General features: G+C 36.8%; 1 protein-coding gene and 1 pseudogene across 2 annotated transcripts in view; both read left to right on the plus strand.

Annotated features, from left to right (window-relative positions):
- The window catches only part of PTPN4 (protein tyrosine phosphatase non-receptor type 4), a 258,211-nt gene that overhangs the window by 203,575 nt on the left and 37,598 nt on the right, over positions 1-17,038 (plus strand). For both annotated transcript variants that reach the window (XM_054575007.1, XM_054575008.1), the window contains 4 exons: positions 5,476-5,635; positions 9,205-9,288; positions 9,382-9,438; positions 14,116-14,272. In XM_054575007.1, coding sequence (XP_054430982.1) covers positions 5,476-5,635; positions 9,205-9,288; positions 9,382-9,438; positions 14,116-14,272 — 458 coding nt within the window. The remainder of the gene's footprint in view (positions 1-5,475; positions 5,636-9,204; positions 9,289-9,381; positions 9,439-14,115; positions 14,273-17,038) is intronic.
- Positions 3,136-3,254, plus strand: LOC129071859 (uncharacterized; annotated as a pseudogene).

Below are 17,038 nucleotides of genomic sequence, written 5' to 3' on the forward strand. Positions count from 1 at the left end.
CCCCTCCCCTCTTACAGCTGCCAGAGTGTTCCCAGATTCTAGAAGAAGAAAAAATAATGAAAAAAAACAAAGTGGAACTCGTCTCAGAAGTTTAGTGCTTGCCTGCCAGATTCTTCCTATAAGACACGTCTCTCCTGTAGTCTGAGGCTGGTGTAAGCCAGTGTCAGGTGCTGTCCACATCTAGCCCTTGGCAGCCTATTTGGAACTACCAGCAATCCACAGTTAATGACTGATTCCTCCAGGCTTGACTGTGCCCAGGATGGGCGAAGCTGCTCTGCAGAGCTGGGTTTTAACAGCACTGGCTCCAGGGGTATGTAGGCAAATGACCCAAGTCATGGCCGGATTTGCCTCTGCCTTCCTCTGCCTGCCAGCCTGGTGTCAGCCTTAGCCTGGTCATAGACCCAACAGTTTCTGAGAGGGTTTCTGGTGAGATTGGAAGGATGGGACTCCTGGATCTTCCATGGCAGGTGCTTTTCAGACTCCAGAGAAGATGGTTAGTGTGCTCCCCCACCCCCAAGCTATTGGTCTGAGTCTGTTCGGGATTATTTCCCTGTACTCAGCAGAGTGGGGCCCCCCAGTAGATTATTGGGAGCAGCCTCCAGAGTCCAGGTTTTGAGTCTGCCGGCATGGCTCCCAGCGAGAGGGAAGTACCAGTCTATTTCCCAGGAGAGTATTTGGTATGACTGCACTCTACAGCCAGTCTCTAACACCCCCTGAGTCTACATATGCTGCTGTCTCCGCAGTGGGGGTTAAGATGCAGGATGGAAGAAAAGAAAGAGTAAAAGAAAAAAACCCACACAAAACCAAAAAAACCAAACTACAAAAAATGAGGGGTGAGGATGGGGGGGGTGCAGGGTGGAGACACAGGACTGCAATGGGGGTGGGTGGGGTGAGTGATATCCCACAGGGTAAGATAATTGATTTTTTTCCTGTGAGGGGCTTGCTATTCTCAAACAAGGTGGCTGTTGCTGCATCCAGGTATATCCCCCCACAGAAAGCTCCCCAGTGCTTCCCACACTTGACTCTTCTCTTGAGTCTGCAGTCTACACCACCGCCCCCCACTTTGCTGTGGCCCCACGTGACTGATTGCAAACATAAGACCTGTGCTTTGGCACTTTTAAGAATTAAGAAACAGGGAAAAAGAATAGTGGCTTTGCCTCCAGTAGGTCTCATCTCTTCCCAGCTAAGACAAATCCCACAGCCTTTTACCGCTGGTTGCTACATGGTCTGCTGATTGCAGCACTGGCACTCTGTGTTTGGGAGCAGGGCCTGTGTTCCTCACTTCTCTCCTTTTAAAGGGAAGCTCTGACAGCCATGAGGCTGTCTCAGCCAGCCACTTGTGTGAATGGGGGTGGCCCCTTTAATGACCTCATCCTTCCTTCTGGTCCTGGTGTTCTTTTTTGTCCCCTGCGCCCCCATCCTTGGTTAAAAGCCTCTTTTTCAGGTGGTCTTTGGTTTATTTCAGGAATCTAGTCCCCTCTTTTGTTTTATTTCCATTTTGGTTCTGGGAAGAGGAATGCATTATATCCTCCTACTCTGCTGCCATCATTTTTTAATGTCCTCCTTGATTATTTTTAGGGACTGTATGTTAGGTAGGTAGGTAAGTAGGTGTATAGGTCAGTGGGTAGGTAGAGAGAGATTAGTTATTGAAGATGGAAACGTAGAAAGGGAAAACAGTTACTTGGGTTACTGGGAAAGCACATAATTAGTTTGTAGAAGCTTCCCAGACCACCCTGGCCCTAATAGCAATCAGGCATGTGGAGAAACTGTCCACCACATTCTGAGAAGTTACTTTAACAAGAAAGTTACATAAAACAGTGAAGGAAGGTAGATAGCCCCTGACCTGAAATCCAAAATTATATTCTCCTTTCCTGTTACACCTTGGCTGATCCTCTACCTACACTCCATTCTTTTCACCTTTTCTATAGAATTCAGCTTAAATGCCAACTCAAGCCTGAGTGCTTGGGCTGTTTTCCTATCCGTGTCTTCCTGCAGCTATGAATGTTTAAAGGAGAGCTTATACTCATACCCACTGGAGTCTGTCAAGTAACACGGGATGGGATTTATGTGGACCAGAATGCTCATGGCCCATTTAAAGGCAGCAGCTACCACTTGGCTTTGTCCAGCAGTTGACAACTTGTAGTCAGGTCCATTCTTTCCAGAACTTCCCAAACTTTTAATTCTGGAAATCCAGATCTGTATGTAATTATAATATTATCAATTAACTCACATTTTACAAAAACAATGAATGGGCCAAATGCATGTTGGCCAAAATTGTTCCACAGGCCAAGGATTTGCAACCATTGTTCTAGGGCAGTGATTTCTAATCAGAAGTACATAATAAAAATCACTTTTGGAGGGGTTTTTTTTTTTTTTTTTTGCCATATATGCTTTATATCTCACCCCAGAAATGCAGGTTTAACAGCTTTAGCAAAATGTCCAATAATGTCAGCTCTATCCCTCTCTTGGAACAAGCCATTGCTGTAGTTATATCCATACCCACCAAGTTTGGCTCGCTTCGATGCTGCACTGGAGGGCAGGCATCAGCTTGTCCCTCTTGTATATTTTGGCACCATATTTAGAGTGTTACTCGACCAAGAAGAAAGCAAGCTGCTCTGATTCCATTCTGATCTGATCTCAGCCTTTATACTCTTCCTACAAACCTTTAGTTTTGAAGCTAAATGATTCCTGGATATGACAGCTGTATGCAAAACTAGAAAAAGTTTCTATTCGCTTTGCTTAAGAGTGAGACTTACTGATTGAAATAGGTGGAGTCCATGGACTTCTGCTTTTGTAAAGTCTTGGAGGCTTTTAATCAACTGCTCTTTAGAATGTCACATCTGTGAGGCTCTGCTGTGGAATGTCCATCTTCATTTTTCTTAATCTCTTGTATCAGAGCAGGGTTGAGATTCATATCTGTACTGAGATCCATGTGGGAACATTTTCCTGGACCCTCAGCATTTGATTGTATTGAATCTTAGAGGCATTGGTTCTTGGCAGTTGAAACTAATAGAATAAAAACTAGTATGTTTGGTATCTGGAATCTCTGGCCATCAAGGTAGACCTCAAGGAAGCTTTTGCTAAAAAGGAGAGGTATGTTCTCTGAAACAGTCTTAATAGACTCATCAGAATTTAGTCTACGGCCATACCACCCTGAACGTGCCCGATCTCATCTGATCTCGGAAGCTAAGCAGGGTCGGGCCTGGTTAGTACTTGGATGGGAGAATTTAGAGCATTTTCTGTTCCTGCAGACTACTACGTAGAAGGCAAGGCTGGGTGGACGTTCTTGTTTACCTCCTTATTAAATGATTATATTTTATAATAGCTTATAAAATTTCAGAGGACTATATTCTCATTAGGAGAAACCTCCCTGGAGGACCATAGAGTTAACACCATTCATTATTAATCCTGGCTGACTTTCTTGTCACTAATCACATTTTTTGCTCACTACCAATATCTGCCAGATTTCTAGCAGCGAGTCTCTAAATAAGTTCACAGCTTCCCTACCAAGGGAGAGCATATGTGTCCAAGGGCCACTGTGTCAGTAATCTCTGTATTAGTTATCTTGAGCTATATTATGCTGTGGTAGCAAATTACCCCAGTTTACAGTTATTTACAACAAAGGTTATTTCTTTCTTACATTATATATAAATCATGGATTGACTGTGGCTTGACTCCATGTCATCTTCATTCCAGGACCCAGACTGACAGTAGCCCCTTTGTGGGGTGTGGCCGATCATCGCTGAGGAAATAGAGAAGCATAATGAAACCAGAGCCATTCCTTAGAATTCCTTTCAAAAGTAGAAGCATACCACTTTGACTCATATTTTATTGGCCAGAAAGCAAGTCACATGGCCAAAGCTAATGTCAAATTGGTAGGGGTAGAGAAGAATAATTTTTTTAAAGATCTTTATTTATTTTTAGACAGCGGAGAGAGGGAGGGAGAGAAATATCAATGTGTTGTTGCCTCTCATGTGCCCCCTACTGGGGACCTAGCACACAACCCAGGCATGTGTCCTGCCTGGGAATCAAACTGGTGACCCTTTGGTTTACAGTTTGGAGCTCAAGCCATTGAGCCACACCAGTCAGGGCAGAAGAATAATTTTTGCGTAATAATATAACCTAATACAGTTCCACTTCCTTAAAACCTTACAGCTTGTATTTTAGGTGTCTGTTGTCAGTCAACAAAAATAAGAATAAAATCTGTGCCTGAATACCACAGTAGCTATTAACTTCTTATCTGTCCTTAGGCAATGGCCAGTAATTCTTTATTTTCCCCAAATGACCTGTCATCTCAGAGATAAATAATAACCTTTGTCATTGTCAGTGCTCTTCTCTGAAGAACCATTTTCCCTTTACCTGTTCTCAGCTTCACAACTTCATGATGCATGCCTTCTAGCATGCAAGTTGAAGTACTGGTTCTCCCTTCAGGTCTTTGTGAAAAATTCACAACTAATGGTAACATGTACTGTGCTGGTTTTTGTTTTGCTTGGTTTTGTTTTAATTTATTTATTTATTTTTCAATTACAGTTTACAGTTTCAACATTAGTTTCTATTAGGTCATGTATACAGCATAGTAGTTAGACAAATATATTTTGCAAAGTGTTCTCCCCAATACTTTCAATACCCACCTGGCACAATACATAGTTATTACAATAGTTTTGACTATATTCTCTATGGTGTACTTTACATCCCCCTGACTATTTTATAACTACCAATTTGTACTTCTTAATCCCTTCACCTTTTTCTCCCAGTCTTTCAACCCCTCTCCTCTCTGGCAACCATCAGTCTGTTTTCTCTTCTTAAAAGCTACAATTTTTACCTTGAAACTTCCCCTATTATACCTATCTCTTTTTATCAATGCCTGCTGTTGCAGTTTGAGGCTTATGTTTTCTAATGTTAATTGGATTTCTCACTTTAAATCATATACTCTGATAATGCCTCGTTCACATTTGTCTTTTTTTAGTGAGCCTGGCATTCTCACTCAGATTGTAATCCTTTTTAAAGCATTGAGTTCATTACTTTCATGAATTGTGTTTTATTTTTAAATAAATCAGGCCAATCACAACTTCTCTTGACTAACCGTTATTTTACCTGTGAATGGCTCAGCTCTCAATTCTGATTTCTCTTTGCCTCCTTTGTTCCCTGGCTACCCATGAGACTGCACTGAAAACCTTTAAAACAGTTTTTGGAAAGATGTGTACACTGTTATGGTAGATTGATAAATATCTCCATATGGATACTCTTATTAAAGTATATTTTATTATGTGTAGAATTGTTTACACATTTGATAAAGTAGGAAATTGGATTTGCTGCTTGAATTAAATAGTGGCATTTGCAAATCAGTATGGTATTTAATGCTTGTCTCCTACTATGCATTGTAAACATCTGAGTTGCCTGACTCTAGCTTTTAAAATAGCAATTTTATAAGACAACTTCCAAAGTATTCATTCTTTTCCTTTTTTTCGTATCTAGATCACAAGAGACTCCTGGAGATGGGCAGCCTCCAGCTTTACCACCCAAACAATCAAAGAAAAACAGTTGGAACCAAATTCATTATTCACATTCTCAACAAGATCTGGAAAACCATATTAATGAAGCATATGATATTCCATCTTCCCCTGAAAAATCTACTGTAAGTGGCTTCATATATTTTCACATTTCTTTGAAATTTTTAAACCATAAATGAAATTTTTTTGGTACAGTGGCATGTTTTATCTATAAATTATATTGTAGTATTTTCTTTTTCATCATATGTTTGCACATGAATTGTACCACAATATAGCCTAACTGGAATTTCCTTTTATCATCATTTATAAAATGCTCATTGTTCTAGAAGTAAATTATTAACAAATTTATGTTGAACTTAGTCTTATAGAACACATTTCTAGAACAAATGCTAATAATCTATTAAATACCATTAACTTCATTATAATCCACTGAGTGCAGAGACTATCATTTTCATCAACCTTTTGAAGTTGAGTATAGGTCTCTCTATTCTACAGACTGTATTTATGAATTACATGGTATTCCTGCCTTAGAAAACATGCTTTTACCACAACAAATGGTACATTGTTATAATCCTGATTTACGAATTTTTATTGTTTTTTTCACTTAGATGTAAATAAACCAAAAGTAAGATTATCAGTAAATTTTAAGGACACATTGTGTTCATGAAGAAAGATAAGGACAGAAAAAATACCGGTATGTTTCAGGAAACTTATAAGAACATCAGGGAATAAAATAAGATTCAGGGAGAAGGGAGTCCACAGCAGACATTGACAGTGTCAGAACTTTCTGGTGGCCATTGCACACGTAGCCCTCTCAGTTTTTCACCTATAAGCCTCCCACATTACCTAAAGCTGAAAGGCAAGAGTTAGCCACTCTGCTCTCCCACAGTTTCTTCTCCGCCACAATAGACACATCAAAAAGAGGGCAGGAATCCTTACCAAAAATGGCAACTTTAGTGTTTCCTTTGTGGTGATTCTTTTATATCATTCATTTATTCATTGGCTCATAGTTATTGAGGTTTTTCTGTGTATTAAGGTATTTTGGTGGAAAGTGGGACTAGAGAGACAAATGAGACATGGTCCCTGCTGTTGAATAACCTACTGTGTAGCCCTAGCCAGTGTGGTTCAGTGGGTTAGGCATCGTCCTGCAAACCAAAAGGCTCCGTTCCTGGTTAGGGCACATGCCTGGATTGCAAGCTCTGTCCCCAGTCAGGGCATGTGCAAGAGGCAACCGTGTTTCTCTCCCTCTCTTTCTCCCTCCCCCTCTCTCTCGTATCAATAAAAAATAGAAAGGGGAGGAGAGGGAAAGGAAAAATCGTTTACAGTGTAGTTTGTTTTTTAATTCATGCAAAAAATTTTTGAGTACCTGCTATATGCCATGCACTGTTGTCAGCTTTGGGGATTTAATGGAGTAAAATAGAAGAAAGAAACCTCTGCCTGCAAGGAACTTACATGCTGGGGAAAGGGCGAAATAAAACAATCAACAAGATAAATAATTTAAGTAGAGAGTATAGCAAAGGATGAACTTAGTGATAAGCCATGTAGATAGGCTGAGGAAATAATAGGTATAAAGACAGGAGTATGACTGATACAGTCAAGGAACACTAAGGGAGACAGTGTGGCTAGAGCAAAATAAGCAAATGAGGAGGAAACAGGTACAGGAGCGTGTCAGATCCCAAAAGCCTTGTCTTATACAGACTTTGTTTTTTTAACACTGAGTGAGATAAGAAGCAAATAGAAATCTGAGGAGAGAAGTAACAATATCACTTACATTTTAATAGTATCACTCTAGCTGTTCTATTTAAAATAGACTGAGAGCAGGGTAGTAGAGATAGTCTTCGTGAGGTATTGAAGTATTCCAAGCAAGCAGTGGTGATTTGGATCAGGGGTGGCCACAGAAGGAATAAGACACAACTGTATTCTGGGTATATTTTTAGAGTAAAGCTAATATAATATGCTAACGGATAAGAAGAGTGCTAGAGAAAAAGAAATCAAGGATAGCAGCAAGGTTTTTGCCCTGAACGAATAGAGGGGTGAAGTTGCCATTTACTAAGATATGAAAGGCTAGAGGTGGAGCAGGTATGTGTGGAATATCAGGAGCTCAGTTTGGGACATGTTAAGTTTGAGATATGTTAGAAACCCATTTGGAGATAAGACGCTGGAGTTGAAGGGAGAGGACCAAGCTGGAGTTGACAGAGAGTTGATGGCACATAGATAGTATGTTAAACCATGAGATGGGAGGAAATCACCAAGGAAGTGTGTTGTGTGTAGATTTCTAAGTAGGAGATTCTAGAAATTGAGCTTTTAGTCCTCTAAGTTGTAAACATGAGAGAGATGAAAGAATCAGCAACTGATACTGAGGAGATGCAGATAGAAAGGTAGTCAACTGGCTGATGGGAAGAAAGTCACAGAGAAAATAAACAACTTTGTCAAATGCTATGGTAAGTCAAGTAAGATGAGGACTGAGAATTGAACACTGAAGCAATGTAAAAACCTCTGATGACCTTAATTGGAACACTTTTGATGAAGTGTAGGGGTGAAAACCAGACTCCAGGAGCATAGGATGAGAGGGACAGCAAATGTGAACAACTCTTTGAAAGAATTTAGCAGCAAGAGGAAGGAGAGAAATGGGGCCATAGCTGGATGGAGAAATGGAGTCCAGAGAAGAGGAGTGTTTGTTTGTTTGTTTGTTTGTTTGTTTGTTTGTTTTAATGGGAGAAATAAGAGTGTTTCCCAGAGGAGGGGGAAATGGATAATGCAGGAGAATAGAGAATTGCAATAGCAATATTCTTGAACATGAAAGAGGGTATGGGATCTAGAGCAAGAAAGTAGGAAGACAATTTGAAGGCAATGTAAGTTCTATAACTAGAAGTGATTATATGGAAATCACAAGTAGATTAAAATAACGTATGCATCTGTGGGGTTAAGGAAAGCCCCCCCAGAAGTAATCATCTCTGAGCTGTATCTTGAGGGATAAGTAAGAATTAGCCAGATACCCTCAAAGAGCAGGCATAAGACATGGTAAGTGAAAGGAGCCAGTAACAAATAGCCATATATTATATAACTTGATACATGTGAAATGTCTAGAATAATCAAACCTATAAAAACAATATAGATTTGTGGTTCAGTAGACTTAGGAAATGGGGAAGGAGTTGGGGGGTGACTGCTAATGGATACAGGGTTTCTTTTGAGGGTGATGAAAATATTCTAAAATTAAATAATAGTGATGTTTGTATGACTCTATGACTAGAGGAAAAATTATTAATTTATGCATCTTGATTGGATAAAGTGTATGTGAATTATATCTCAATAAAGCTGTTTCTAGAAAGCAAAGAGAGTAACAGGAATTCATGTAACACTTATGAACACTTGCAACATGCAAAGCTTTAAGCCAGGTTGTAGAGATATTGTAATTAATTATTAAAATTAATTGATAAAGTGTCTGTTCCTCTTGGCAGTTACAATCCAGCACGCAGTAGCACAGAGGCAGTAGAAGATATATCTAGTTGGGGTAAAATACCATTCCTTAAGTTCTGTTATTCGAAATTTACTTTCTGAGTTAACATTTTAATTTAAATTATGATTGTTTATATGCTATTTAATATCAGCATACCAAAAAAGCATGCTTCATGTATGTGTGAAGGAAGATTATAAATGAAGAAAATTACAAGTTACTTATTTTTGTCTTTTTAAGCCTAATGGTGGTATTCCACATGATAATCTTGTTCTAATCAGAATGAAACCTGATGAAAATGGAAGATTTGGATTCAATGTAAAGGTAATCTAAATTTTATATGGTACTTAGTTTTTAAATTAAGATTTGTCTATTTTGATAATATTTAACTAATATTTGATTTGCTCTATTTTTAAGGGAGGATATGATCAGAAGATGCCTGTGATTGTGTCCCGAGTAGCACCAGGAACACCTGTGAGTTACCTAAATCTAGATGCAAGTAAATCCTGTTTTCAAGTAAATTCTATGTACTTATTTTATTTTTATTAGCTTAATAAATAAAAGAAATAACTAAGTCATTTCTTTTAATATGTCCACTATTTAATGCTGTTGGTTGAATATCTTAAATTGTTAGGAAGTTAGTTTTTATTTATTCCCTGTGTATAAGAGTTTTTCAAATCATTGTTTTTTACAAAGAAGCTGTTTATGATTTTCAGTGCTTCTAAAGTGTTAATAAATTCGAACAGCATAACCCTTTAAATAGCAAAATCTAGACAGGCATATCTTTTATTCTTTTTGCTATTTTGTTGCTTGTTTTTTCATCTAGAAGTGCTTACTTACATTCTGTTTGCTTTCTCATGTTTAAAAAATTTGCTTTAAATAGAAATAGTACCAGTGATTATTTTTTCCCTATAAGGACAATTTTTTTAACTTTTTATTATGAACATTCTAAACATAAATAGAACATTTTAGGTACCCATCATTCAGCTCCAGCACTCATGAACTTTATACTCATCGTAAGGATATAAGAACTTTATGCTCATCATAACTCTTAATTATGGGTGCCTTATCTTAGTTGTTCTTATATGTAGCACATTTCCATTTATGTTGTTGCCTACTTTACCTAAACGGCCTTCAAGGACTTTTTAGTCAGCAGCTTTTATCATTCAACTATCTCCCTGCCCCTAGGAAAGGTATATAAATCAGCAGCCTAAGAAAAAGAGGCCAGATGTGCCTTTTTTGGTGCTTTTCAGCAACCTCAAAGTTGATTTGAAGAGCACAGTCAAGATTAATTAAGGCTATCATAATATATGGTTTTGGTTTTTAAGGACTTCGTTGGTTGCAAATAACAGGGTACTCAGTCATGGAATATCCCTAGTTTAAGCATAAATACAGCTTCTATGAAAACCATCACACTTCATTTTGTAGCAAAAGTGTTTTATGTGCAGTTTTCATTTTCTCATATATCAAAAAGCACATATTCTTATGCTTGAGAATTGAGATTAATAAAAATTAATAGTTTTTACTGCTCCATCAAGAACAAAAAAAAAATTATCATAGAGCTGTAACAAACAAATCTTTTAACCAAATCTTGTGGTCAGAGGGGACAGAACACGGATACAATGTATAAAATGACTTTTGAATGACTATGCATGTGAAGGATGCAGACAAAGATGGGGGAAATAACCCAAAATTATTTACTTAGTATACATTTAATGGGAAATATGTATGTGTTTGGGACTGCAAGTGAAGAGATGAAAGATTGCTAAATTCTCATCACGTAGAAAGATAGTGTCTAAAATAGAAAACTAAAGAAAAAACAAGGGTGCTGTGTAGAGATACTGAAGTAAGCATGGAAGATACAGCTAAAATGTGGAAAGAAGTTGACTCTAGAGAGGGGGAAATGGTAGGGAAGAACACAAGAAATGGTTTCTGGTCTTAATTTTACAGACCTAGTCAGCTCTTTAAGCTGTGTATGTGGTATATGACTTTGCTAAAAGCAGAAATTTACACTAACACATTAAAATCAAATGTATTTCTTTTGACCTAACAGTTCCGCTTTTAGGAAAGGTCTCTAATGAAATAGTTGGACTACAGAACAAAAGATACACAAAGGTGTTCGCATTAGTATTGTTTATAACAGTTATAAATTGGAGAAGTCAAATGTACATCATTTGAGCTGGTGAAATAAATTACATGTTGCTTTGCAGCTATTGAAATAGATGATGTATCTCTATACTTGTATGGAAATATGTTCATAAGAAGGTATTATAAAACATGAGTATTATAATTCCAAATATACGTTTGATTCAGTTTTTTGAAATATAAGTTATGTGCATTTAAAAATTCTGGAAACATGCATAAGATGTTAATAGTGTTTCATTGGGCTAGTGGTATTACTGGTATCTATCGTTTTCTTCTCTATTCCTTTTTTATTGTCTGAATCGTGACAATGAGTATGTATTGCTTTTATAATTAAAAAAGATAATAAATCTTATTTTTGTTAAGCCAGTTGTAATAGTGAATGACACAAAAGAAATACTGATTTTCTGAGCAGTGAATGTTGGTGGTTTTCAATTAAGTAAAGGATGTTCAGGGAACATTCTGTAAGCAGGTTAACTTCCAAACAAAATTCTGTAGCTCTAAATTTTCCTTTTCGGCTATACAAATTACTGGTATGTTTTTCCTTTCTGCCATATAGAACTATCATCCAAATATATTGGCTGTATTTAGAGCAAAATAAAGCAATATAAATTCATCAATTTTCTCTTATTTTACTAATTTAGAAATGATCACAGTCTTCTACTTGGAAACCTGGTTTTAAGTGATTGGGTAAGAAGGCAGGGTGTTAAATAGTTTAATGTCTTTTTTATGTCTTCTGAAATGGATAAAATAATTCCCAATTAAAGTCATATTTTTGTTTTTATGTGATCATCTCTGAGCCAATAGCTGTTGCTCCAACAAAATTTATGTTAATATATAGTTCATCTGACTTTGCAGGTCAAAATGATATGCTAATAAAAAATTATAAATATGCCTGAAAAAAAGCAGGTTTAAAAAAAAATCTCTGCATGGTATAGCATATTAGTTAATACCGCCCTTTTAGTCTCAATCCTCGGGAAATAACAGTGGATATATGCAAGGTACAGTTGGAGATTCATAAGTATCTTCTCCCTAACACGTAGACCACCTTCCTCTTTTCTTTAACTATACTATTCACAAATGAAGGTGAGAGGATAATTTTTTTTTTTTTGCTGTAACCCATTATGTTTATCCCAGTACTATTAGTATCTCCCAATTCACCACTCTTTGGGTATCTTGAAGACATTTACAAAAACCTGGACCAAACTGGTACACAAGAGCATCCCACTGCTAACGCACAGAAGGAGTATATGAATGTCATCGGCTTCACTACAAGTAGTAGAGAAAGAAGCAACTAGAAAGAATGGTCATAAACTTAAATTAGAATTCTCCAATTTTAGTACTTTGCATAATTATATCATTTTTATCTTCACAGCTCTTTTAAATATTTAGGGTAGATATCTGCTCCATTTTCAGAGTTTCAGGTATCTAAGATCACACACTTCATAAGCAGCAGAGGAAGAACATGGCTCCTAGACCAGTGCTCTTTTCACTAATGAGAATATCATGTTGTATTTTCTTGATTTTGTGTTTATAGTGATTTTGAGTAGTCATACTTTCATTTCTTCAAGGTTTTGCCACATGAAGTTTCTTTTTGTGTGAGATCCAACCCCATCATTTCCTTCTCTATCTGACCTATCCTCCTTCAAACTTGACTCGCATACATGCTGTCCATATTTCGGTTTATCTCTTTCCTTTTGATTACTTGTTTTCTCAATCAAATGCAGGCAGTCCTCACTTTGCACAGTAGTACAGGACCATAAAAATTACCCTTTAAGCTGAAACTGTGCAAAGTGACCTTGTTAATCAATGGGGGAAATCATAGTTGATTCTGTGACCTTTAAGTTTTTATCAAAACATTAAAATCTCTCTTCCTTTCTCTTACAAATCTATGGAGAAATGAAAAATAATAAAACTAATGCTGAGTTAGTATCCTGTAAATCTAAACATTAGAACGTGGAGAATTTAAGTATTTTATTTCTTTGTGAAAACTAATCACAAGCAGTTTGAGCAAGGCTTGTGTCCTTGTCGTAGAATTTAAAATACAGAGTGAGCACTCTTTCTTGCCTTGGCAAATTGTCAATCCTTTCTAAGTTTGAATTTACTTCCAGTGTTTTGTCCTCTGCATTTTTAATGTTAAAATATCTCCAAGAGTTTCTTTAATGAAAAGTCTTATGCCAGCATCACATCCCCACAGACATCTTCATCCTTATTACAACCACTTTCATCGTTTATGTTAAGCTTACCTGCACTAAATCTCTTTCTTTGTAGATATAGATTCTCTTGCATAATAGTAGTGTATATTTTCATCATCAGCTATTTCTTCTATAAATCCATTTACAGTAGTATCCCTTTTTGTTCCTTTGCTGCACTTTTAACTTTTTTGGCTGATTTTTGATTACCCACTTTTATGTGTGTTTATCATTGGTAGACAAGGAGGCAACAGAAGTAAACACTTTGCTGTCTCTGTATGAAGAGAATAACAGTTGCATAGTGACAAATCACCAAGAGACATTAAAAGAAGTGATATGTTTGGTCACTGACCATGTGATGTACATCTATTATTTTTGTAGTGATTTTTGAACTGTTAAGCTAGCACCAAAGATTGTATTTTATGCATTTTTTCACAAGTAATATAGTGACTGAAATTTGTACTGTGTTTTTGAGAGATGGGTGTTATTTGACTGAATTGTGGTAACTGAAATCTGTGCATACCTGGACAGTGCAAAGCAAAGTCTGACTGTATCTAGTCACTTCAAGATAACTAATTTTATCTGTATGACTATGCATGTAATAGGGCATCAGGGGAAAAGTTGTTAAATGAAGACGGAAAAAAATAAAGTATCTTCATGGGAAAGCTAGATTTCTGTTCTTTTTTTAAGTCGGTGAGTGAATGGATAGATGCTTTTCTATATGTAGTTTTAGTTTTCCTGCTAATGAATCTATAAAAATAAATTTTTGTGCTTTGCTTCTAGAAAGCCATGTAACCTTATTTGCATTACATTACAGGCTGACCTCTGTGTCCCTCGACTGAATGAAGGGGACCAAGTTGTACTGATCAATGGTCGGGACATAGCAGAATATACTCATGATCAGGTTGTCCTGTTTATTAAAGCTAGCTGTGAGAGACATTCTGGGGAACTCGTACTTCTAGTTCGACCGAATGGTAAGTACTCTAGCTCTGGACATTTTTCGTAATTATTAGTGTTTATTACTGGACATAGCAGTCAGAGTAGGCTTTTTAAAACGTAAGTCATGTCAGTTTCCTACTCAAAACACAATAGCTTCCATTCACACTTGGAGTAAAATCTAAATTTTTGGCCTCCTTGCCTACCCCTGAGCCTTGCTCACTCTATTTTGTGCTGGCTTTCTTGCTGTTCCTTCTGCTTAAAACACTCTTTCCTGATTTTACTATGACTTATACCCTCACTGCCTTCTGATCTCTGATCGAATATCATCCTCAGAAAGTCCTTCTGGCTACCATAGCTAAAATGACCTCCTTCTTCCCCTGCATGCTCTAATAGTAGTAGTAGGTAAGCTGCAATTAAAGCACTTATAAAAAAAATTCTATGTTTTCGGTAAAGAATGCCAAGTGGCATAACCATGTCATCTGCTGTGGACAGCTGGCATGTTTATTCAGAGTCAGAGTCACAGTCTTTCTTTTTTCTTTTTTAATTTTTTATTTTTAAATCATGTTAATTCTATTACAGTTGTCTCAATTTTTCCCCTTTGCCCTCCTCCACGCATCTCACCCCGCCGCCCCAACAGTAAATTCCCAATCTGTTGTCCATGTCCATGGGTCATTCATACATGTTCCTTGTTTAGTCCCTTCTCTTTCTTTCCACCATTGTCCTCTTTCCCCATCCCCTCTGGTCGCTTTCAGTGTGCTCCATGTTTCCGTGCCTGTGGTTTCTTTTGTTCATTAGTTTATTTTGTTGAATAGATTCCACGTATAGGTGAGATCATACGGTATTTGTCTTTCACTGACTGGCATATTTTACTTAGGCTAGTATTCTCCAGTTCTATCCATGTTGTTCCAAAAGGGAGGAGTTCTTTCTTGCTTTTTGTAAATGCAGATTGGTTTTATTTTTTTTTTATGTCAAAATCTTTTATAAAATATTAAAAAATTAAAATCCATTATAAAGTCTCAGCTATTAAAATAACATGGCACCAGCACAGAAATAATCAAGTAGATCAATGAAATATAATGAGCATTCTAGAAATAAACGTATATCTCTGTCTAACAGTGTAATATATGATTATAATGATATTTCAAACCAATGGGGAAAATAAGGCTTGTTCAACAAATGAAGTGCATGGACCACTATTACTTGAAATAAAAAAATATAGAGACAGCCCTGTTTCACACATTATACAAGAAATATTCAGGTGAGTTAAAAATCAATATGTAAAATCTATGGAGTTTTAGGAGAAAATACAAAATAATATTTTCCTTTCCCTGAAGTAACATATTCAAACCCAGAAGCTATAAAGTAAAATATTGACAATATGACTATATTAAACATTTAAGACTATATAGTAATATACATATTAAAAAGTTAAAGGACAAGTAATAAAATAGGAAAGTATTTGCAACATCTAAAAAAGGGTTAATAGTTTTTTCATTTTTTTTAAGAGAAAAAATTCTACAAACATTTAGTCAAAAAATGGATAAAGAATACCAAAAAGTCATTTAAAGCTTTTTCAAATATAATAGGAATGGGCAAGAAATATCCAAAAACAGGTTTAGTTTCAACAAATAATAAGGGAACAATTAAAATAACACATCGTTGTCACAATCAGATTAATAAGTATTAAAAATATTGGTAATATCAAGTATTGGTGACTGTGAAAGGAACTGGGTATTCATAAGCTCTTTTTCTTCATCATCTTAAAGGAGTTCCTTCAGCATATGCTGCAGGGCTGGTTTGGTGGTGGTATATTCTTTTATCCTTCTTTTGTCTGGGAAACTCCTTATTTCACCTTCCATTTTAATTGAGAGCCTTGCTGGGTAGAGCAGTTTTGGTTGCAGGCCTTTGCTTTTCATTACTTGAAATATTTCTGGTTATTCCCTTCTGGCTTGGAGTGCTTCTGTTGAGAAGTCAGCCGCTTGCCATACCAGGGCTCCCTTGTATGTTAGTACCTGTTTCTCCCTTTCTGCCTTTAGAATACTCTGTTTGTCTTTGATATTTTCCGTTTTAATGATGATGTGTCTTGGAGTGGGCCTCATAAGGTTCCTCTTGAATGGGACCCTTGGTGCTTCCTGCACTTGTGTGACATTTTCTCTCCTCAAACTAGGGAACTTTTCCATCATTACTTTTTCAAACAGGTTCTCTATCCCTTCCTCCTCTTCTCTTCTGGCATCCCTATTATATGGATTTAATACATTTCAGATTGTCCTGCATTTCCCTCAATGCCTCTTCATTCTTTTTGCGTCTTTTTTCATTCTCTTGCTCTTTCTGAGAGCTTTTTTCTACCTTATTCTCCAGCTTGCTGATTTGGTCCTCAGCTTCATATATCCTGCTTTTGATTCCTTCTACTGTGTTCTTCAATTCAGAAATTGTATTCTTCATTTCCTCTTGTGTCTTATTGATAGTTCCTATGTCGTTTTTCATGCTGATACAGTTTGCAGTAAGTTCCTGATAGTTTCCCTGTAATCTTTTGTAATTCTCTCTGAGCTCACTGATCTCATTGAGCTTCCTTAGAACCGTTGTTTGAAACTCAGTATCTGATAGTTTACTTGCCTCTATTTCATTTAGTTCTGTTTGTGGAGATTCCTCTTTTCCTTTCGAGTGCAGGGTATTTCTTCATCTTCCTATTATTTGTGAGACTCTTTTCTTTTGCTTCTGCTTCTTAAATTGATCTGTCTTTATTTCCTGACTTTGTGGTGTGAACCTCTGTGGTAGGAGACAGCTGTTTTTTCTTTCTGGAT

Source organism: Pteronotus mesoamericanus, unplaced genomic scaffold (assembly GCF_021234165.1).
Source record: "Pteronotus mesoamericanus isolate MK-2021 breed Mesoamerican mustached bat unplaced genomic scaffold, CSHL_Meso_final contig_27, whole genome shotgun sequence".
In the NCBI taxonomy this organism is placed as follows: domain Eukaryota; kingdom Metazoa; phylum Chordata; class Mammalia; order Chiroptera; family Mormoopidae; genus Pteronotus; species Pteronotus mesoamericanus.